We start from the raw sequence: 23,501 nt of genomic DNA on the forward strand, positions 1-23,501 counted from the left end.
AGTCTATTCTTATTGTCTGACAATATAATCAATGGTCACAGAAGTCCAACTTGCTCTTTCTTCATGTATTAGACTTTTTTAATTGCAAATAAAAATGTCCTAAAGTTCTTATCTGAAAAAAGTCTCCTAACTGTAGAAAAATAGCCCAACACTGGCACATTGTTTTGAAATCCCAAAATCTGGGTTCCAGGGATGGCCACATCAGCTCAGGGTATCTGCGTAGAGAAACACAAATGGAGGTGCCATTTTTAAACGAATAACAGTGAGAAAACCATTCACCATTCAGTGGCCATTTACAACAAAGAGCATCTCATTACACTTCAAAAACAGGCTGAAATAGTTCACAAATTATGCCAATAAGTAGTGTCATTTAAACCTGATGGAGACATGCTGTTTAGAGTATAAATCCAGTACTGTTCTTTCTTATTCAGAATTGCTGTAATATCACCTCTTGATAAGGGCAGCATCTGATCAATAATAGTCCATTTAAGTCGAGTAAAAGCATGATTCTTGGACAGGCAATGTTGCACAATGGCTGCCTGAATCTTCAAAGTATTGAAGTACTACAGTGTTCTATGAGTCATACATGAACTGCTTGCTGTGTGTGCCCCACATAAATAAGTGTGAAAAAACAAAACAAGACCGGAGCCTTGGAAAGAAGAAGATTTATTAATTGATTGTGGCCCAATCAATTAATAAATCTTCTTCTTTCCAAGGTCTTGTTTTGTTTTTTCACATCCGTGGCTTTTCTTGACCATTTACCGTCCTGCTTTGTGGGTCCCACATAAATAAGTGGACATGCACTTAGGAGCACATAAACCATACATTTAGACACAGTCTGATACCTACAATTAATTTTTCATGCAGTAGTAGAATGTCACCAATATGCCCCTGCCATACTTATGCACATAAATCACATTGACCATATGCTCAGACAGTCTATTAGATGAGGAAAATAAGGCAGCACAAAAAACATAATCTCTTATATTGCTGCTTTTCTTGTAAGAGGTACGAGGTGACATTGCAAATACTGGGTGCATAGAAAGCACTTTCCAGTCTTTCTTGATCAGTGCTGCCACCCTGTGCGTCATGTTAGAAAAACTTATAATGCAAGTTAATTCACCTGAATCGACACAGACGTATACTGAAGAAACTGATCACGGCCAGCAAATCTAGTCATTCTATTGACAGGCTTCTTAACTGCTACTCACTGCTCTATTTTTTTCTACAGGCAGGCATGGAAATTGACGCTATCAGTTTAGAGAAGAAGCAGCTTTTGCAGCAATGGAACAGCAGCCTGATAGGGATGAGCAAGCGTGATGAGGCCTTCATTACCATTCGAGATGCACTGAGGTGTGCACAAAATCCTGGGCATGGGGGGCTCAAAATGGAAGCAGTGGGGGGTACACATATACATCCTGAGCATGGGAAATCGATGAAGCAGTGGGAATCCAAATATACATCCTGTGGCAATGGAGCTCAATGAGGAAGCAGTGAGGAGGGCATACATATGTACATCCTGGGCGTGGAGAATTGATGAGGAAGCAGTAGGAGGTACACGTGTTTATACCAGGCTAGAGGGATCAATAAGTTTTCCACTGTCTTTGCTGTGACACAGAAATGATAAGTAATAATAGTAACAGTAAATGTGTGCGAATGTATATATCAACCACCTCTTGCCTTAAAGTAAAAACAAAGTAAAAAACCATTCCTCTTTATCCGGTCAGACCAGTCCAGACCAATGGGTAATATATGCCAGCCAGCAAATGGAGATAGAGAGCAATAGATTTGTTGATGTCACTCCTCATATGCATCCGTTCTGACACCAAGGTGCCAGTATTCTCTGTCTCCAGCAGATGGTAGGCTGAACAGAAGAGGCTTCTTGGAACTCCTGAGGTGAAAGGCTACTCCTCACGCCCTCATTTAAGCCTGGTCCCTAGAAAATAAAAAAGGACACAGGGACAGGAACTCCAGAGGTGAAAGGGCTAGAGAGGAGGCTTTTGCATTGGCAGTTTTGCCAGGGGCTTGGGCAGCATCCTGGCCTGTAAAGGAGTAGCTTGGGTACATCCCATTTGTCTGGACTGGACTGATTGGATGAAGAGGAAGGTGAAATTATTTTTTACCTGATAATTTCCTTTCCTTGAATATGGTCAAACCAGTCCAGGACCCTCCTTATGGTGCTGAAATCTTTATTGTCTTCATTCACTTTCTGCATTTCAGAAGATGTTTTTGTAGGCAAGTAAGCGGAATTAGGAAGCTCAGCAAATGTCTATGCTTCACTGCAGGTGAGTGATTCTACAGTTTGGAAACTGTTTTCCTTTCTACTTCCTTCTTCCTGATTTTCTAGAGGTCCACTGGTTTAAAAAAAAGTTAATATGCTTAAATTGTGGATTATGTTAAAGTTGTCCATAGTTAGCTTGTTACAGAAATACTGACAGTCTGGTATCAGAACGGATATATATAAGTAGTGACATCAGTAAGCCTGTTGATTTGCTGGTTTGCATACATAACCCATTGGTCTGGACTGTTCTGACTGTATTCAAGGAAAGGAAATTATCAGTTGATAAGAAATTTCAACTTGCAAGGAATTTAAGATATTCAAACCCTAGGAGACATTATGCTGAATAAGCTGTTCTCTATCCTGGATGAATTGGTGCCACAGCTGTAATAAAACTGCACAACAAAGTCCAATTGACACACACAAAAGTTTTCACACAGTACTGTATTGTGAACATACCACAATTTGAAACCATTTATTTACACCTGTTTGATAGACTCTCAGAATACATGGAGAGTCTCTTTTTATTTTCCTCTGCTTCCACAGTGAGGCTCAGCATCAGCTGCGGACTATGGAAGCAGAAATTGAAGGCTACAAGCTGTCTGCCATGAAGGAGGAAGAGAAAAATGAACATCTTGCCGTTATCTTGAATCGTGCTGAGAATGAAGTCCAGATGAACAAGAAGCTACTTACACAATGTCTGAACAAACAAGAGGCTCTGAAAGTAGAATACAGCACATACACACGCACGCTGCATGAGACGGAGCATGCCCTGAACAAAGTCATCATAGTAAGAGGATGTGCTGTACGAGACAGAGGGTGAAAGTGTCTATGCAGTACAAGATAATTGAAATCTTTAACATGGCAGAAAAGGCAGATCTCATCTTCCCTTAGGCTAGGACTGAGAATCTCATCTCCCATCAGAACCCCTGCATTCATCTAGGGGATCTGACATCTGTGTGGGAGGTAAAAGATATCTACAGTTGTGCCTCCCTTTCAGTAACCCCTCCATTCCCATCCATCTATAATAGGATTCTGACAGCCCTCTGCACCCAGGACCTATATTGTCATGTCTCCTGGAACACCACTGGACCCCTGAGCCAGAAGAAGACAATTTTCTTGAAGACTTTATAAGCCTCTCGTTTTGTCTCTTTGCTGTGGGAAGCTGCAGCTTGCTTTATGCTGAAGGAAGCGTCCTTTTCCCTGTACGTACCAGGATCAGTCCAGACGGTGGGCTACGTCCCCCGTCCAGCAGATGGAGTCAGAACAGACTTCGAAGGGTGTTAGCATATAAGCCAGTGCACCCTCTGCAGGAGCTCAGTATCTTTCTGACTCCAGCAGATGAGAGTAGGGGAACCCGTTGCTTCCCCAGTGTATTCAGGGATTAAGTTCTCTCATTTCTTCTCTTTCCTTTTTACTTCTATTGCAGTTTGGGTCGTTAGTTTAAAAAAAAAAAAAAGTAGGTGTCCAATTTTTGGGGAGGCGTGGCTTGCAGGCTGAGCTGCCTCTTTCTCTCTCCTCCTCCTTCTCTGGCCTCTGGGGGTAAGTTTGTTCATTTCCTTCTGTTCTGGTCTCCTTTTTAGGTTTGTTTTTCAGTCAGCGGCTTCCTTTCTCTGGCGGAATAGGTGGAAGCTGGTGGTGCCAGCCTTTCCACGCGGTGCCGAAGACTGCCCCACGGCCCCGAGACGAAAATTTTCCCGGGGCCGCTGCAGCAGGGAGGGGTGATTCCCCTGCTGCCGTCCGGGGCGTTTACAGGCAGTGCAGGCTTGTTTTTGGCCCCCCCATGGCACCTCTCTGTCTTCTCGGGCCCCACTCGGCGGCCTTTCATCTCCTCCCTCGGCGTCCATCATGCCTCAGCCATCCCGGTGTTCGGCCTGTGGCGAGCCGGGGTCGAGGATTTTGCGCGAGGGGATTTGTGCAAGGTGCCTCCCCAGCGGGGAAGGCACCTTGGAGCCGGTCAGCACATTTTCTTTTCCCCCTCAGCGCGGCCCGGGCGGCGCGGGCCGGCCCCTTCGCCGCCTTTGGCGGGAACGGCAGCCATTTTGGATTCGCAGCAAGGCGATTCTCCAGTGTCAGAGGAGGAGGGAAGAGATTCTTGGGGTGCCTCTCCCCCGATTTTGTCGCCGTTAAAGACCCTCCCTGGCCAGGTCTCCTCAGCTGCCTCCGTTTTCGGCCCCCCCCCCCCCCCCCCCCGCCGGCATGCCGATTTTTTTCGCCGGACTTCATTGTGCTTATGCACAACGCATATTTACAGCGGTTGGAGGCCCCCAGTGTGCCGCCTCCGGGTCCACCCCCCGCAAAAACACCTCGCTTCATGGCTGCGCCGCAGGGCACCCCTGACTTAGTGGATGCGGTATCTGGGATTCCCCAAGGGGCCTCCAAGGTCCATTTTGCCCCTGGAGGGGCAGGCGCCTACCTGGATCGGGGGGGTGATCCCCCTGTCCTTCCGGACACTGCTCCTTCAGGCGCTCAGCCAGATAGTGATGACCCGCGAGTGCTCCGCATCTTCCGGAGGGAGGAGTTGGGAACTGGATCCTCCTCCAGACCCACAGGCACCGGTTGCCCCAGTCGTCTCTTCGTCCTCGAGGAACTGGACCTGGATCCTCCTCCAGACCCACAGGCGCCAGTTGCCCCAGTCGTCTCTTCGTCTTCCAAGAAGGGGGATCCAGTCCTGGCCGCCTTGCGTCCGCTGTCCCGGGCGTTCCCTACGCATTCCTCCTTTTTGCAGCTCCTGGCTAGGGAATGGAACACTCCTGAATCCTCTTTGAAGGTCGGCAGAGCGATGGAAAAGCTGTATCCCCTCCCGGAGGATTTCCTGGAGTTAATCAAGGTACTGAAGGTGGACTCAGCAGTGTCGGCGGTCACTAAGAGGACAACTATCCCGGTTACGGGCGGCACTGCGCTGCGGGACACCCAGGACCGCAAGTTGGAAATTTTAAGAGAGTTTTTGAAGTCTTTGCTCTAAGTATGCGCGCGGCCATGTGTAGCTCTCTCGCGCAGAGGGCAAGTCTTCGCTGGGTTCAGCAACTTCTTACTTCACAAGACCTGCTGCCCGAGGAAGCCGCCCAGGCTGATCGTTTGGAGTCTGCCATAGCATACGGGGCAGATGCCTTGTATGACCTGCTCAGGGTACTGGCAAGGTCCATGGTTTCGGTAGTCACGGCGAGACGTCTCCTGTGGCTCCGTAACTGGGCGGCAGATGCGTCTTCCAAGTCCAGCCTGGGCTCTCTCCCCTTCAAGTGCAAGTTCCTTTTTGGTGAGGATCTAGACTAGATCATCAAGTCCTTGGGGGAGAACGCGGTCCACCGCTTGCCTGAGGACAGACAGTGTACCGGCCGGTCTTTTACCGCTTCTCGGACACGGGCCAGGGCCCAGCGTCACTACCGGAGTTACAGGCAGACGGGACCACGGACGCCCTCTTCCAGATCTCAGTCCTGGCCCCGGTCCTTTCGTGGGCGCAGACCCACTCGGGAGGGGTCAGGTCAGGGGAACCCCCCCAAATCCACTCAATGATGCCAGGCTCGCCCACTCCTCCACCCCCAGGATCGGGGGTCGACTCTCGCACTTCTACGAGGAGCGGGCTCACATCACCTCAGACCAGTGGGTCCTGGATATCCTAAGGAACGGCTACGCCTTGGAGTTTGTTTGCCCCCCGAGGGACAGGTTCCTCTTTTCCCCCTGTGGGTCGGACCTCAAGAGACGGGCGGTACAACAGACTTTGGACCGATTGCAGAATATAGGGGCCATTTCTCCCGTCCCCTTCGGCGAGGTGGGCTCGGGCCATTATTCCATCTACTTCGTCGTGCCCAAAAAGGACGGCTCCTACCACCCAATTCTGGACCTCAAGGAGGTCAACATGTTTCTCCGGGTCCTCCGGTTCCACATGGAGACACTACGCTCAGTCATCGCGGCAGTGCATCAAGGGGAGTTCCTCGCCTCTCTAGATTTGACAGAGGCCTATCTCCACATACCCATTCTCCCGACTCACCCACGGTTTCTCAGTTTCAAGATCCTGGATCAACACTTTCAGTTCCAGGCTCTCCCCTTCGGGCTGGCGACCGCCCCTCGAACGTTCATGAAGGTCATGGTGGTAGTGACAGCACCCCTGAGGAGAGAGGGCATTCTCGTCCACCCCTACTTAGATGACTGGCTGATACGGGCGAAGTCATTTGTCCAAGGACAGTCGGCGGTCGCCAGGGTGGTTCAACTTCTCCGTTCCCTGGGCTGGGTCGTGAATTTCGCCAAGAGTTCCCTTGTCCCTTCCCAGCACTTGGACTTCTTGGGAGCGCGGTTCGATACGCATCAGGGCAAGGTCTTCTTACGTCCGGACAAGGCCCAATCCTTACGGGACCACATACGACATTTTACTGCATTACCAACACCCACCTCCTGGGACTATCTTCAGCTCCTGGGCGTCATGGCCTCCACCATCGACCTCGTGCTCTGGGCTTTCGCGCACCTCCGTCCTCTTCAGGCGGCTCTGCTTTCTCGCTGGAAACCAGTCTCGCAGGATTATCAGATGGTGCTCCCTCTCCCGCAGGTTGCCAGGGTCAGCCTGCGGTGGTGGTTGGATCCGAGGCATCTAGCCCGAGGCGTCTCCCTCGAGGTTCCCAACTGGGTGATGGTCACCACCGATGCCAGTCTCTCCAGATGGGGGGCAGTATGCGAACGGAGCTCGGTGCAGGGGACATGGACAAAGGCACGGGCGTTGTGGCCGATCAATCACCTGGAAACTAGAGTAGTGCGTTTGGCGCTCCTACATTTCCTTCCGCTGGTGCGGAATCGGGAGGTAAGGATACTCTCGGACAACGCCACCACTGTAGCGTACATTAATCGCCAGGGAGGCACGAGGAGTCGACACGTATCGCTCGAGACGGCGCGTCTGATGGAGTGGGCAGAGATTCATCTAGCATGCCTTGCGGCTTCTCATATCGTGGGGGTAGACAACATTCAGGCAGACTACCTGAGTCGACAACAGCTAGACCCAGGAGAATGGTCTCTCTCTGACGAAGCGATGCAGCTTCTGTCCATTGGTGGGGGTCGCCTCACTTGGACCTGATGGTGACATCGCCTCAACGCCAAGGTCCCCCGCTTCTTCAGCCGCAGAAGAGAGCACGGTGCAGAAGGGATAGATGCCTTAGTCCTGCCATGGCCTCGCCATCTTCTTCTCTACGTCTTCCCTCCCTGGCCGCTGGTGGGCAAAATCCCACGGAGAATAGAACGTCATCAGGGGCCTGTTCTCCTGGTGGCTCCAGAGTGGCCCCGTCGACCCTGGTTTGCGGATCTTCTACAGCTAGCGATCGACGGTCCGCTTCGGCTGGGACATCTTCCTCGTCTGCTCCACCAGGGCCTGGTATTTTTCGAGCAGGCAGAACGCTTTTGTCTTGCGGCCTGGCTTTTGAGCGGTGCCACCTCAGGCACAGAGGATACCCTGAGGCGGTAGTCTTGACTCTGCTGAAGGCTCGGAAGACGTCTACTTCAGTCGCTTATGTGCGAGTCTGGAAGGTTTTTGAGATGTGGTGTTCCAATCATGGCACTCGTCCCACGAAGGCATCAGTCTCTCAGATCCTGCAGGTCCTCCAGGACGGCCTGGATAAGGGGCTTGCCTATAATTCTTGCGAGTCCAGGTGGCCACCCTTGGTTCGCTCATACAGTATGGAGAGCATCCTTCTCTCCTGCTCCAGCCTGACATCGCCCGGTTCCTCAAGGGGATTAAGCACTTGCAGCCTCCGGTGAGGGATCCGTGCCCCTCCTGGAGTCTCAACTTGGTTCTTCGAACGCTGTCGGGGCCTCCTTTCGAGCCTCAGCACCATGCAACTCTCAAGGATCTCACTCTCAAGGCAGTCTTTCTCGTGGCCATCTGCTCCGCTCGTCGCATCTCGGAACTTCAAGCATTATCCTGTAGGGAACCTTATCTCCGATTCACGGACTTGGGAGTCTCCTTCTGCACTGTTCCTTCCTTCTTGCCCAAGGTAGTATCGGCCTTCCACTTGAACCAGACGGTCGAGCTTCCGTCCTTCTCACCTAACGAGTCAAGATCTCTCAGTCTTCTAGATGTCAAGCGCACGTTGCTCCGCTACTTGGAGGTCACTAACGACTTCCGGGTCTCCGATCATTTGTTTGTGCTCTGGTCGGGCCCGAGGAAAGGCTCCCAGGCCTCAAAGACGACGATTGCGAGTTGGCTAAAGGATGCCATTTCGTCATCCTACATCGGAGCGGGGAGGATTCCCCCTCGGGGCGTCATAGCTCATTCTATTCGTTCGCAAGCAGCCTCCTGGGCAGAGGTGCGGTCTGTTTCCTCTCAGGAGATCTGTCGAGCGGCAACTTGGAAATCGCTGCACACTTTCACGAGACATTATCGTCTACACCTGGCGTCGCCAGACTCTGGACACTTTGGCGACCAGGTCCTCCGAGCAGGGCTTTCAGGGGCCCACCCGGAGTAGGGAAGCTTGGGTACATCCCACCGTCTGGACTGATCCTGGTACGTACAGGGAAAAGAAAATTATTCCTTACCTGCTTCGTTCCTGTAGTACCAAGGATCAGTCCAGACGCCCACCTCTCTGGTTCTTTGAGTTCTTGGGTTTTCCTGCTCGGATTGTTCTCTTCCCTCTGAAGAATGCTGTGCCTTTTTTGTCCTTCACGTCTGTGTCCACAGCTCCTTGCAAGTTGGCAGTTCTTGCCGCACGTTGGTTTACATTTTTAATTTGTTGTTTAGTACCTGTAATGGTTAAGTACACTTGATCCATTCTGCTTCTTCAGTGTTCTGTTGTTGAGCTTTGATATACTTTATACTGAGCTCCTGCAGAGGGTGCACTGGCTTATATGCTAACACCCTTCGAAGTCTGTTCTGACTCCATCTGCTGGACGGGGGACATAACCCACCCCCTGGTACTACAGGAACGAAAATTAGCAGGTAAGGAATAATTTTCTTATTTGCTTTGTGCTGGTTTTCTTTCAGGATCGGTCTTTATGCTGGAATGAACTATCAATCATCCGCAAACAGACTGAAGAAGAGTCACAAATCAAAATGGCACTGAAGAACCAGATACTGGAGAGGTTGCAGGAGAAGATGACATCTAATAAAGCAGTCAAGTACGCCTTTCTATTGACTGAGAAACTTCGCAAGCGAAAGTTTGAGCAGGTAACCAATTCCAAAGGGTAAAACTATTGATTATTAACAAGTTGCATTTCTACAATAACATGTATAGACAAAAGAAGAACAATATCCAGCAAAGTAACATCTAGGACAAGGAACTGCAGAGTGCAGTGGAAAGGATCTGAGCTTCACTCTTCCTTATAAAGAACTGGCCTGCCAGATATGGTGGTTTAACTACTCTGCAGACATTGCTACCTCTGTTTTCAGAGCTTATTAGCTATTCTTATTAAAGTTCATTGAATGTGTTATCCTTCTCTGCATATATTGTTGCTAGTTGTTTTAATTTATATTATTATTTTACCATTAAGTTTTGACTTCTTTTTAGCAAAATTAGGTTGGTTTTATGTTTCTTATGTATGCATTTCTATATTTGTTTTACTCATTTTGTTTTATTGTATGTTACTTTATTTGTGCTATATTAATTATACTGTTTTAACATGTAGATTGCTTTGATTTGTCAAAAGTAAAGCGACTCAAAAATCTAATAAAATAAGTGTAATAGAAGCCTGCATAGTGGGGGTCATTCTGGTGATTTCATGGTTCAGTTCCCGGGTCAGGTCCTCTGCTCCATGGGCCAGTTGGGATTGTGCATGCTTCCAAGGCAGCATTTGCAGCCAGTGAGGGGAGGGAGTCCCAGCCTTTGTGCAATGGTAATATCTAGTGGCTGGATTTAATGCCCACAATTACAAGGTTCTGGAAGGATCTTTTGTACATGGCCCCTGGCTAAGGACTTTCGCTGCAATGACTGGGCTAAGTGAGAGTTGAGATAATATGAAATAGGGGCAACATCTCAGGATAATTGAGAATGAAGGCTTATGGTGCCAGATCTTAGCTCGGGTTCAAGGACAAAACGACCTGTGTGATGTGTATACAACTGGACAGTTGGTACTAGAAGGAAAACATTTTCTTTCTGCTTTTCTCCCCTTTAGGAGTTGGAGTTTTCCAAAGTAGAGAATGACATGGCTCAGGTGTCTCTGGAGATAAACTATACCAACTCCAGAATGAGCATGCTTCAAAAGACACTGTCACAGCTGGATCAGGAGGTCCAATCCATACATGAACTGATCTCTTGCAGCGAGAACGAGATTGCGAAGCGCATGATTATCATTCAGCATAAACAGAATGCCATCAATCTTCTCACCAAGAAGATTGATATGGCCACGACCCTTGCAGGAGTAGGTTTCTTAAAGTAACTATTGTTCATATTGGGGTAGGCTCTCTTGCACTAACTGGCTAATGCCCACGCTGGAGTAAACTTCTTTGCACTGATTTGGCTACTGCCCACAGTGGGGTAGGCTACCTATCACTGGACATTGCTTTCTTTGGAGTAAGTTCTCTATTGCCCTCATGAGACAGGAGTATATCATTTTAAAGTAGCTAACATTTTGCAGGGGTTGTATGTCATCTTAAGTGTTACTGCTTAAATATTGTCCTTTATCTCGTTATCAGATACATTTTTAAAGGTATGCAGTTATGCATCTAAAGTTAGACACAAAAATGGAGTGAATATTCAAAGATCACTAGATACAGTGTTTGATGCTGACATTTCTCTCAGTTAGACACAAAAGTTGGGAAGAGTAGCTTGTCTGAAATTTCTCAACGTATTTAATGTGTCTCTGAGGTTAATTTTCAAAGGTAACTGTGGGTTAACCATGTTTGATTTACAGAAATGGCCTTTTACAAAATTGCTCACCATTGTGTAGATACATTTATACGCATGCTGACTGTTTGCATGTAAGGTTACCTTAACTGAACAGAGGTATTCTAGGGGTGGAGTTGGGGGGGCTTTGGTTGCATGTTGTTTTCTGATCCAGCTGGCACTGAAACACTAATAGAATGAGCTCAGCATCTGTCCCTTTAGTGTGCTCTTACTTTTTCAGGGGAAAGCAGTTGGACCCCTAGAACTCCAGATCAAGAATTTAAGTAAAGACATTGAGGAATGCAGCTCCGAGATCATCGCTGTGCAGCAGTACTGGCTGCGTCTACAGAATGAGCTGGTGAAGTTGACTCAAGAGCGAGAGGAACAGGAGGCCTCTGTGGAGATATCAAAGAAGGAACTGAGCATTCGGCAACAGCAGAAAATCCGTCTTGAGAGTGAGTGTGTCTCTTATTTTATCTCCTTCCAACAGGAAGTATTCTGTACATCCCCAGCAAAGAAAGCTGGCATGGGTACACAATCAAACCTCCTCACCTGATATCACCATGGATATATATATATTTTTGTCTATATATATGTCTCATATAACACAGTCCATCTAAGATAAGTTTACAAAAATTATGAAAATTTTTATATTTAAAGGATGAAAGTCACAATACCTTATCATGTTAAAATAATTGCCTCAAAAGGAATGTAGAATACCCACAGGCTCATAAATACTAGCTATGATAGTATGTAGAAAATGTATAAACCAAATGTCTGATGTCTTAATTCAAAAAAATAAAATAAATTTAGAACTGAAACAGTGTGGCGTTTGTCCTGGGTATGATTTCAAATCCCTGACAAGGCTCTTGTTTCAACGATGCCGGCTTCTTCAGGGGGAACCCCTGTGAAAATCAGAAAAAATATATAAGAAAATTTTGATGACTCTAGGAAAATAAAATCGCATAAAAAATATAATGAAACGTAAAAAATGTGTCACCAAAAAAGTGCAGATTAATCTAAATTGAATAAAAAATTTTAATTGATAAAAATGACAAAATACCTTTTATGGGCTCCCCACATTGGAAAGGGGGAGCCAAAATTGCTCTCTCGTACACACACAATCCTTCTCACTCACAAACACACACAAACAGAGGCACCACTCATGGTCCGCTGAGACTCTGCTTCTCTCAGCCGCGAGCAGGATGGGCGCTGCTCGCAACCTATCGAGTGTCTGCATTTCTTGGCCATGAGCAGGATGGGTACCTCTCACAGCCTGCTGAGTTTCTGCCACTCGCAGCCCACTGAGTTTCTACTCCTCTCAGCCATGATTGAGATGGGCTTCGCTTGCGGCCCCCACATAGCTGCTCTTTGCCGCCCTCTAAATGGCTGGTGCCCTAGGCGACCACCTAGTTCACCTGTTAGGATGCGCCGGCCCTGCCAAGAGCACCACCTGCAATCCCTCAGTATTTCTCTGTCTCCAGCAGATGGTAGAGATACAGACCTGTAGTTTAGCAAAAAAAAAAAAAAAAAAGGAGATTAGAGAAGGAGAAGAAATTAGGAAAAGATTAGAAGAGATGCTCCCTGAGGTGTTAGGTTCCTTCATGTGCCGTCCTTCAGGTTGAGCTGGGCAAGTGAGGGGGTGGCAATCCCTGTTCGGCTTTAGCCCGCAGTATCCAGGGGTAGGAAAGCCAGGGGTCGTGGTTTCCTCTTTCCGCAAATCTTTAGTCAACTACCAGCAGCAGGGAAATAAATCCTTTCTTCAGTTTTTTTCATCTGTGTCTTTAAAAAAAAAAAAAAAAAAAAGAAGGGAGTTTGCAGATAGGACCTGCCAGCCTAAGGCATTGCAGGCTGCTGCAAGAAGTTGGTGAGTGGTGCCACTTTGATTTCTGGGCAGTCACTGAGTTGACTCGCGCCACAGCTGTGGAAGTTTGGTGCGGTAGGCCAGCAGACCACGCTGCATGTGCTCCCTAATGGCGCTGAGTTTGGAGCGAGCCAAAGTTTGATGGGCCTGTGGTGGCAGCTGCTCACGGCTTCATTCGGCCACGTTATTTTCCAATTGTGCTACGGGGGGAGGAGGGAGCCTATTTGGGGCCGGTAGCCAACCGAAGAGCCATCCGATCCCACGGTTCTGTCACTGAGGCTGTTATGTTTGTGGACCCTTGACCCAGAGTAAAAGTCACCCACCTGAGGAATCGAGGTGCCTTTCGTCTCTGGAAGGTGGAAGTCCCAGTATCGTAACCCCTCAGTACCCTAAGCTGGGCTTCAGCGAGAACAGGGTACAGGCCAAGTACAACCAGACAGCGTCCTGGTTCCAGGCAGGGGTCAATGTCCAATCCGAGGTCCAGGCAGGCAGCTGGCTAGGCAGGGTCAAGTCCAATCCGAGGTCCGGGCAGGCAGCAGGCAAAGCAGGGTCAGGTCCAATCCGGGGTCCGGGTAGGCAGCAGGCAAAGCAGGGTCAAGTCCAATCCGAGGTCCGGGCAGGCAGCAGGCAAGCAGGGTCAAGTCCAATCCGAGGTCCGGGCAGGCAGCAGGCAAAGCAGGATCAAGTCCAATCCGAGGTCCGGGCAGGCAGCGGGCAAAGCAGGGTCAGGTCCAATCCGGGGTCCGGGCAGGCAGCAGGCAAGCAGGGTCAAGTCCAATCCAAGGTCCGAGCAGGCAGCAGGCAAAGCACGGTCAAGTCCAATCCGAGGTCCGGGCAGGCAGCAGGCAAAGCAGGGTCAAGGCAAGCAGGAGTCAAACAGGAAACCGCAGCACCAGGAACAAAACAACCACTAGACCTGTTGTGAAGGCAATCAGTCCTTCACTGCAGGGGATTTAAATATCCCTCCTTTGCTGACGTCTTCTTGGGGCCGGCCCCTACGTCGTGTCCCGGCCCCTTTAAGAGGCGGGGCTAACCGCGGGCCTGACTATGCTGCTCCTCGGAGCGAGGCCATCTTGCTGCCGCGGCCCTTGCGCTTCAGACCGCCGGGAGAGGGACCCGAGCCGACCTGGCTGGAGGAGGTAGGGGAGCCCGATCGCATGCAAACGCGATCGGGGTTCACAACAGTACCCCCCCTCTTACGCCCCCTCCTGGACGGGCCTGGTTTCTCAGGATGCGTAAGGTGAAAATGATGAAGCAAGGATTTATCCAATATATTTGCTGCTGGTTCCCATGAGTTTTCCTCAGGACCAAAGCCCTCCCAAGCGATCAAGTACTCCCATCGTCTATGGTGGCGCCGAATGTCCAGAATCTCCCGTACTTGATAGATGGCCTCCTCAGCTGACTCGACGGCAGGAGTTTGACACGGAGTCTTATGGAAAGGAGAGGAAGTCAGGGGCTTAAGTAGAGAAACGTGAAAAGAATTGTGGATCCGAAGACAGGTAGGAAGACGTAGTTGATAAGATACCGGACCCAGGCGTCTACTGATAAGGAAGGGTCCGATGTATCTGGGAGCCAGTTGCATGGACGGAATCCGGAGGCGCAAATGACGGGTGGAAAGCCAAACCCGATCTCCCGTAAGAAATTGCGGAGCGGGGCGGCGATGCTTGTCAGACATCCGTTTCGCGGCCTCGGCTGCCCTGCGAAGACGAGCGTTGGTGGCTTCCCAAAGTTCATGGAGTCACTGCGCCGAGAGTTGAGCTGCTGGTGAAGCTACCGTAAGTGATAGAGGTAGTGGAGGTCGAGGTTGTTTACCAAAAACAATATGGAAAGGAGATTGCCCAGTGGCAGAATGTACATGAGAGTTATGAGAGAATTCGGCCCAGGGTAGAAGATTGGCCCAATCATCCTGACGATGGTTCACAAAAAGACGTAAGAATAATTTTAACCCTCTATTGACCCGTTCTGCCTGACCATTCCCCTGCGGATGGAAAGCAGTGGTAAAGTCCAATTGGATGCCGAACTTCTTACAAAGCGCGTTCCAGAATTTAGCTGTGAACTGAGGTCCTCTGTCAGAAGTGATGTGAAGAGGAAGTCCATGGAGTCTAAAAATATGCAAGGTGAAAAGGTCCGCCAATTCAGGAGCAGAGGGCAATTTAGGTAAGGGCGTAAAGTGGACCATCTTAGAGAAACGGTTGACAACGACCCAGATTACCTGATACCCCCCAGAAGTAGGCAAATCGACTATGAAGTCCGTGGAAATGTGGGTCCATGGCTCTTGAGGGGGTGGAAGGGGTTGGAGGAGGCCCCAGGGTCGACCAGGTAATGGCTTCTGCTGAGCACACTTAGGACAAGAGGAAACATAAGCTCGTACATCCCCCTTCATCTGGGGCCACCAGTAGTAGCGGGCAAATAATTCCCAGGTTCGTGCTCTCCCGGGATGTCCCGCAGACAGCGAGTCATGTGCCCATGAAAGTACTTTGGCGCGTAGTCTGAGAGGTACTACAGTTTTCCCGGGAGGTACTGTCTCAGTGACCGCTAGCAAAATTTTGGCGGGATCAATAATGTGGTTAAGAGTCTCTGGTGAATCTTCGACCTCGAGGGATCTGGAAAGGGTATCCGCCCGACCATTCTTAGCCGCTGGACGATACCGGAGGATGAAGTCAAAACGCGAGAAGAATAATGACCAGTGGGCTTGGCGAGGGTTGAGCTGCTGAGCTCTGTTAAGATATTCCAAATTCTTGTGGTCGGTGAAAATTGTGATGGTGTGTTGCGCCCCCTCTAGCCACTGTCTCCATTCTTCTAAGGCCATTTTGACAGCCAGCAATTCCTTGTCACCGATTCCATAGTTCTTCTCCGCGGGAGAAAATTTACAAGAAAAAAAAGAACAAGGAATTAATGCCCCTCGGTCTGAATACTGACTGAGGACAGCACCAACAGCTACCTCGGATGCATCCACCTCAACGATAAACGGACGTCTGGGATTCGGATGACGGATACATGGTTCTTGTAAAAAGGCCATCTTGATATCCTTAAATGCTTGTATAGCCTCCTGAGACCAGTTCTTAGTATCTGCCCCCTTCCTGGTCAAAGCGGTAATCGGGGCTATAATATGTGAATAATTTGGAATAAAGTTCCGGTAAAAATTGGAAAATCCAAGAAACCGCTGTATGGCTCGAAGTCCCCTGGGTTGTGGCCAGTCACGAGTACTGGCCACCTTCTCCGGGTCCATCTGAAAGCCAGTGGTGGATATAATAAATCCTAAGAAAGGTATAGATTGTTTCTCGAAGAGACACTTCTCAAGTTTCACAATCAGCTGGTTCTCCCTTAAACTTTGTAGGACTAATTGAACATCTTTGCGATGTGTGTTCAGATCTTTAGAGTAGACGAGGATATCATCAAGGTAAACAATCACTTGTTTATATAGCATGTCCCGAAAAACTTCGTTCATAAGGTTCTGAAAAACCGCAGGTGCGTTACATAATCCAAAAGGCATGACGAGGTATTCATAGTGGCCATTACGAGTATTAAAAGCGGTCTTCCACTCATCCCCTGGTTTGATTCGAACCAAGTTATATGCTCCACGCAAGTCCAATTTTGAGAAAATTTTGGCATCGTGCAATTGGTCAAGTAATTCAGGTATCAGAGGAAGGGGGTAACGATCCTTACGAGTGATGGCGTTAAGACCCCTGTAGTCTATACATGGTCTTAATGACCCGTCTTTCTTGGGTACGAAGAAAAGTCCCGCTCCTGCCGGGGATGTGGAAGGACGAATGAATTCTCGTGCGAGATTCTCCTTGATGTAATCTGCCATGGCCTGAGACTCAGGACCCGAGAGTGGATAAATCTGCCCCCTAGGAGGAATGGCGTCAGGAAGTAAGTCGATCACACAATCGAACCTTCGATGAGAGGGTAGAATCTCTGCCTTTTCTTTAGAAAAAATGTCCCCAAACTCGGAGTATTGGGGTGATATAGTTATCTTAGTGGTGGTGACTGGGATTGCAGGTTGAAGTGTCCATTGAATACAAGTCCTGTGGCAGTCTGGACCCCATGCAGCAATTTGGAGAGTCCCCCAATCAATGGTAGGGGAATGTTGTTGTAACCAGGGCAGACCCAGTACCACTGGGTGGATGGCCTTTTCCAGGACAAAAAAAGAAATTTTCTCTTGGTGCAACACTCCGGTGAGAAGGAGTAAAGGTGTAGTGCAGGAGGTAATCCGGCCAGGCAGGTTCTCGCCACGGATGGAAGAAATAAATAGTGGTGTCTTACAAGGACAAGTCGGAATCTGTAATTGATGGACCAGTTCTGCCAGAATGAAGTTTCCTCTGGCTCCGGAATCAACCAGGGCCTGGGTGGTAAAAGGCCCCGAGTCACATTGAAGGGTCACAGGTACCACAAATTGAGAAGCAAGATTACTCCCTAGGGTCTGCCCCTCCGAGACACCTAGGATCGGTAGTTTCCCGGGCGCTCGGGACACTGCGCAAGAAGGTGTCCTCGGTTGCCGCAGTATAGGCACAACCCCAGCCTTCTTCGATGTATTTTCTCCTCAACCGTTAACCGACTCCTTCCCAACTGCATGGGTTCTTCCTTTGTCTCTGTTGGAACTTCAGCCGTGCCGGGAGTCACCAAAGGACTGGAGAAATTGGGAGCCAAGGAAAACATTCGACGAGAGGAACTTGTTTCTTTGGCCCTCTGTTGGATTCGTCGATCAATACGGCCTGCCAGGTCGATCAATGAATCTAGATCCTCAGGAAGATCTCTACCCGCAAGTTCGTCCTTGATGCGGGGAGATAAGCCTTCAAGAAAAATGCCCCTCAGGCAGTCCAATTGCCATCCTACCTCGGAGGCCAGTGTCCGAAATTCAATGGCAAAATCAGCCAACGTATGGGAACCTTGGCGTAGATTAAGTAGTTCAGATGAAGCGGTAGCCAGTCTTCCTGATTCATCGAACACCTGGCGAAATGTAGCAAAAAATCGCGATAAGTCCTTCAATATGGGGTCTGTTCTCTCCCAGAGGGGAGACGCCCAGGCCATGGCCTTCCCGTCGAGCAAAGAGATGATAAAGGAGGTCTTTGATCGTTGGAGAACTGTTGTCCTTGTAACGAAAACCTGATAAAACATTGGTTAAGGAACCCTCGACACAACTTGGCTTCTCCGGAGAACCGAGGAGGAGCGGGCAGGTGAGATACTGAAGCAGAAATATTAGGTGGAGGTGGTGCCGGAACAGCGGCCTCTGCTCCATGGGGTGTTTCCAGGCGCCAGGCTAACCGGTCCACCGTGGCTGTTAGTAGCTCCAGGCTCAATTGTTGCTGTTGTTGCTGCTGACGCTGCTGCATCAGCTGCTGGGCAAGGCCTGGAATTGCCTGAAGACCGGACAGGTCCACCGGGTCCATGGCCTTCACAATCTGTTATGTTTGTGGACCCTTAACCCAGAGTAAAAGTCACCCACCTGAGGAATCGAGGTGCCTTTCGTCTCTGGAAGGTGGAAGTCCCAGTATCGTAACCCCTCAGTACCCTAAGCTGGGCTTCAGCGAGAACAGGGTACAGGCCAAGTACAACCAGACAGCGTCCTGGTTCCAGGCAGGGGTCAATGTCCAATCCGAGGTCCAGGCAGGCAGCTGGCTAGGAAGGGTCAAGTCCAATCCGAGGTCCGGGCAGGCAGCAGGCAAAGCAGGGTCAGGTCCAATCCGGGGTCCGGGTAGGCAGCAGGCAAAGCAGGGTCAAGTCCAATCCGAGGTCCGGGCAGGCAGCAGGCAAGCAGGGTCAAGTCCAATCCGAGGTCCGGGCAGGCAGCAGGCAAAGCAGGGTCAAGTCCAATCCGAGGTCTGGGCAGGCAGCAGGCAAAGCAGGGTCAGGTCCAATCCGGGGTCCGGGCAGGCAAGCAGGGTCAAGTCCAATCCGAGGTCCGGGCAGGCAGCAGGCAAAGCAGGGTCAAGTTCAATCCGAGGTCCGGGCAGGCAGCAGGCAAAGCAGGGTCAGGTCCAATCCAGGGTCCGGGCAGGCAGCAGGCAAGCAGGGTCAAGTCCAATCCGAGGTCCGGGCAGGCAGCAGGCAAAGCAGGGTCAAGGCAAGCAGGAGTCAAACAGGAAACCGCAGCACCAGGAACAAAACAACCACTAGACCTGTTGTGAAGGCAATCAGTCCTTCACTGCAGGGGATTTAAATATCCCTCCTTTGCTGACGTCTTCTTCCAGAGCCGGCCCCTACATCGTGTCCTGGCCCCTTTAAGAGGCGGGGCTAACCGCGGGCCTGACGATGCTGCTCCTCTGAGGGAGGCCATCTTGCTGCCGCGGCCCGTGCGCTTCAGACCGCTGGGAGGGGGACCCGAGCCGACCTGGCTGGAGGAGGTAGGGGAGCCCGATTGCGTGCAAACGCGATCGGGGTTCACAACAGAGGCCACCGGGAGAGAATTTGCCACAACAGGCAGGAGGCTGCACATGGCAGGAAGCAGGTGCCTTCTCGTGAACCTTAGGATTCCCCTCCCTCTTTGTCTCTGTCAGTGTTGATACTTGTGATTTGTTGCACCCAGAGGAGATACTGATTGCAGAGGGGGATGACCCAATGGGTGGTCCGGCTGATCCGCAAGGAGGAGTTGACCCCTTATTCCCCACATCCTGGAGGAACTGGGAATTAAGATGCTTCAGGAGGAATCGGAAAATGAAGGAGTGGATCTGGTTCTAGACGACCTTCAAGGTCCCCCAAAAGCTTTTCCGCTCCCCAAGAAGATTATGAATCTAGTGAATCGGGAGTGGGATGCGCCGGAAGCCGGTCTTAAGGTGGTCAGGGTGATGATAAGTTATATCCTTTAACCAAGGATATTTTACAGCTTTTGGTGCTGCCCAAGGTATGTTGGCGGTCACCAAGAAGACAACCATCGCTGCCCAACATCTCCACTTTGCCCACCTTACCTTTTTGGTGATTCCCTCTTTGCCTGTTGGAAGTTTGGCTGCCGCGGCGTCATTTTGCCGTTCTCCTCCGGCATCCCCGGACCGGCTGGACGCTGCACTCCTCCATGTTTCCCAGCAGCCTAAGGCGCGCGCGCAGCGTGGCCCCGATTCATGTACCAGCATTGGCGCAAACCTCAGGGGTGTCCCCCTGAGGTGACATCGTCCTTACCGGATATTTAAGGTCTCTGAAATTGCTAACGAATCAAGTTAGCAAGGGCTTTCCTCCAGATATCGGCGGATGGGATTCGCTCTTCGCATACCTTGTTACTCTGCCTCCTCGGACTTACCAGGGTTACCCGCTCCTCGGGAGCCTCGCTTTCTCTTTGCTTTTCAGATCACAGTCTGGAATCGGTACTCGCTCCTCCAGGGCCTACGTTCCCGGACTTGCTACTGAATACCATTTCTGACAGGAAGTCATTGCTGCCTACAATACCAGTGAGTTACCATCTCTTTCTCAGAGCGTTCCCTGGAACCAAGTACTCACTCCTCGAGGGCCTACTTAATTCCAGCTCTTGGGCTGCTTCTAAGAGACTATTGTATGAGTGTTACCATCAAGATTCTGTTCCTGAGCTCTGCATACCCTGCCTACTAACTATATTCAGTTTCTCTACAGCTCAATTATCCAGGATCGCTGTTCCAGTATCTGAGGGACTACAGCCCAGCCAGGCACTTCCAGCTCACTACTGCCACCTCTGGTGGTTCCATATACTGTTTAATAAAAGAACTAGTGTGTGTCTGTCGCCATACTCTGAGCCTGACTGACTGGTGGTCCCTCTCGGTATCTTTCCCCGGGGGCATGGTCATCTGCCACTGGCCCAAGGATCCACCCACAACTACCACGAACACTAACAGTTGCAGGGTTGGCGGCGCTAAAAGATGCTCAAGACTGGAAATTGGAAGTCCAGTTGAAGAGGATGTTTGAGGACTCAACCTTAAGCCTTCGAGCAGTGATCTGTGATAGCCTGATGAAAGGGCCTGCTAGACCTGGGTGCAGAAAGCCCAGGAGAAGGTTGGGGGTTCACCTGGTGATTCTAAGCAGGTGGCCCAATTAGAGGCTGGGGTTGCATATGTTGCTGATGCACTATATGATTTGCTCTGGATCGGCCATGAGTAAGGTATCAGCGGTGTCAGCACGCCATCTGCTGTGGTTTTGGAATTATTCAGCAGATATGTGGTCCAAGTCTCAGCTCTGCAATCTTCACTTTAAGGACAGCTGCTATTTGGAAAGGACCTAGAGCAGTTAATGAAGCAGTTAGGAGAGTCAAAAGGAAACAAACTGCCAGAGGATAAGAAGAGCATCAGGAAGGCCTTTCCTGCTTATTCCCGTTTTTGGGATGTGAGGCGTTTTCGTCCCAACAAGAGTTCTTCGGCGACATTTAGGAAGCAAGGATTGGGAAAGCAGCAGTCCTTTCGGGGTTCCCAAACTTCTTCTAGAGATGGTGCTGGTTGGAGTACTGGAGGTAGTAAGTCCTTGCAATGAAGCCAAATCAGTCCTCTCTCCCAAGGAAGCAGTTGGGGGGATGCCTGGCATGATTTTACGGGATGTGAACCAGGATCACCTTGGATCAGTGGGTTCTAGAGGTGATAAGAGACAGCTACGCTTTAGAATTTTCTCACTCTGTCAGGGAAGCCTTCATGGAGTCTCATTGCACATCCTGCAGCAAGTGAGAAGCAGTACTGGATATATTGCTTTGGCTTCGGAGGTTAGGCGTGATCGTTCTGGTACCATAAAAGGAGCAAGGTCAAGAGAGGTACTCAATTTACTTCGGGCTGCAGGTTCTGCACTTTTGTATGGAGACGTTGCGAACAGTGATGGTGGTAGTTTGTCAGGGAGAATTTCTGGCCTCATTGGATTTTACGGAGGTCTATCTACACATCCCCATACATGTGGAACATCAGAGATGTCTTCACTTCATGGTGCTGGGGCAGCATTTCCAGTTATGGGCTCTGCCTTTTGGGTTAGCAACAGCTACACAGATATTCTTGTAGGTGATGGTAGTGGTGGTGGCTGCACTGCAAAAGGAAGGGGTTCTGGTTCACCCTTATCTGGACGACTGGTTTATTTGAGTGAAGTCGGAAGTAGAATGTTGCCAGTTGGTTCAGAGAGTGCTGGAGATGTTATGTTCACTAGGCTCAGTGGTGAACGTAGCAAAGAGTCATCTCGCACCGAGCTAGTCTTTGGAGTATTTGGGGGTGAGATTCAACACGCGACTGGGCAAGGTATTTCTTACCTCAGAGAAGATTCTGAAGTTTCAATTGCAGGTAGCCCATATGTTACGTCTGCCTGTGCCCAGGGCCTGAGATTACCTGCAGGTTCTGGGTTCTATGGCATCTACACTAAATTTAGTTCCATGGGCCTTTGCTCACATGCGTCCGCTTCAGAGGGCGCTTCTGTTCCATTGGAATCCATTGTCGGAGGAGTTTCATTGACCCTTTCTGCTGCAGGGGATGCCAGATCCAGTCTATCTTGGTGACTGTTGCAACCCAAGTTGGAGAAAGGGATGAATCTGGAAATCCAGGACTGGGTAGTGGTGACCACAGATTCCAGTCTCAGAGGCGGGGGGGGGGGGGGGGGCAGTTTGTCAAGGGTGGAAGGCTCAGAGGTGGTTGCCAGTAGAGGCGACCTGGTCTATCAATCGTTTGAAATGAGGGCATTTCGCAATGCATTGATAGTGTTCCTTCCTCAGGTGCAGGGTTGAATGGTTAGAGTTTTCTCAGACAATGTGACAGCGGTGGCATATGTCAGTCATCAAAGTGGGACAAAGAGTCAAGGAATAACTCTGAAGGCCCAGAAATTATTTGTCTGGGCAGAGCAGTACCTACAAGGGATTGCAGCATCTCATGTTGCAGGAGTGGACGATATTGTTGCTCTCGGGGGTGGACCCTTGTCCTGGGACAGTGAAGGAACATCTCCTGAAAGTGAACACAAGGTAACTGCCCCCAGGGGGTGGAGCACTGGAGGAGACAGAGGTTGTGTAGAGCTTTACCACTGGAAGCCCGGGGTCCCCCCCGGGAGGAGCCCGTAGAGACCCGGGCCTCGCAGGGTCTCCTTAGAGAATGGAACTCCGGCGTGCCCATGGACACAGAGGGTGCGCGATTGGGTTCAAAGTTGGAGGCTGACATGGAGAATCAGAACAGAGTTGGTGATGACAAGGCGAGGAACAGAGTCAGAATCTGGAGACAAGGTCAGGCAGGCAAAGGTCAAGGTCCAGAGGTCATTCCGAGGAAAGGTCAGTAAAACAGGGGTCAGGTACTGGAGGTCAGACGAGGTTAAAGGCAGACTGAGGTCTTTACCGCGAGGGAGGTCGCCCCGGAATCCGCTGTGGAACCATGAAGGTGAGCAGGCCCGTGCGTGGGACGGTTGTGAGCGGGGCGCATAACAGATATACAGGCAGATTATCTCAGCAGTCAGCAATTGGAACCAGGAGAATGGGAGTTGTTGATGGGAGGCATTGGACCTCATCCGAGCCAGGTGGGGCAATCTCCAATTGGACTTGATCGCGCCGCACAGCAATGCCAAAGCAAGGAAATTCTTCAGTCACAGAAGAGAGTCAGGAGCCAAAGGATCAATGCTCTGGTTCTTTCATGGCCAACAGGGATTCTGCTGTATGGCCTCTTGT

The 23,501-nt window shown here is 50.0% G+C and overlaps 1 protein-coding gene across 2 annotated transcripts in view; it reads left to right on the forward strand.

Moving 5' to 3' along the window:
- The window catches only part of CCDC40 (coiled-coil domain containing 40), a 131,964-nt gene that overhangs the window by 66,133 nt on the left and 42,330 nt on the right, over window positions 1-23,501 (forward strand). For both annotated transcript variants that reach the window (XM_029599178.1, XM_029599179.1), the window contains exons 9-13: window positions 1,232-1,353; window positions 2,825-3,068; window positions 9,237-9,419; window positions 10,364-10,609; window positions 11,315-11,528. In XM_029599178.1, coding sequence (XP_029455038.1) covers window positions 1,232-1,353; window positions 2,825-3,068; window positions 9,237-9,419; window positions 10,364-10,609; window positions 11,315-11,528 — 1,009 coding nt within the window. The remainder of the gene's footprint in view (window positions 1-1,231; window positions 1,354-2,824; window positions 3,069-9,236; window positions 9,420-10,363; window positions 10,610-11,314; window positions 11,529-23,501) is intronic.

Source organism: Rhinatrema bivittatum, chromosome 4 (genome assembly GCF_901001135.1).
Source record: "Rhinatrema bivittatum chromosome 4, aRhiBiv1.1, whole genome shotgun sequence".
Lineage (NCBI taxonomy): Eukaryota > Metazoa > Chordata > Amphibia > Gymnophiona > Rhinatrematidae > Rhinatrema > Rhinatrema bivittatum.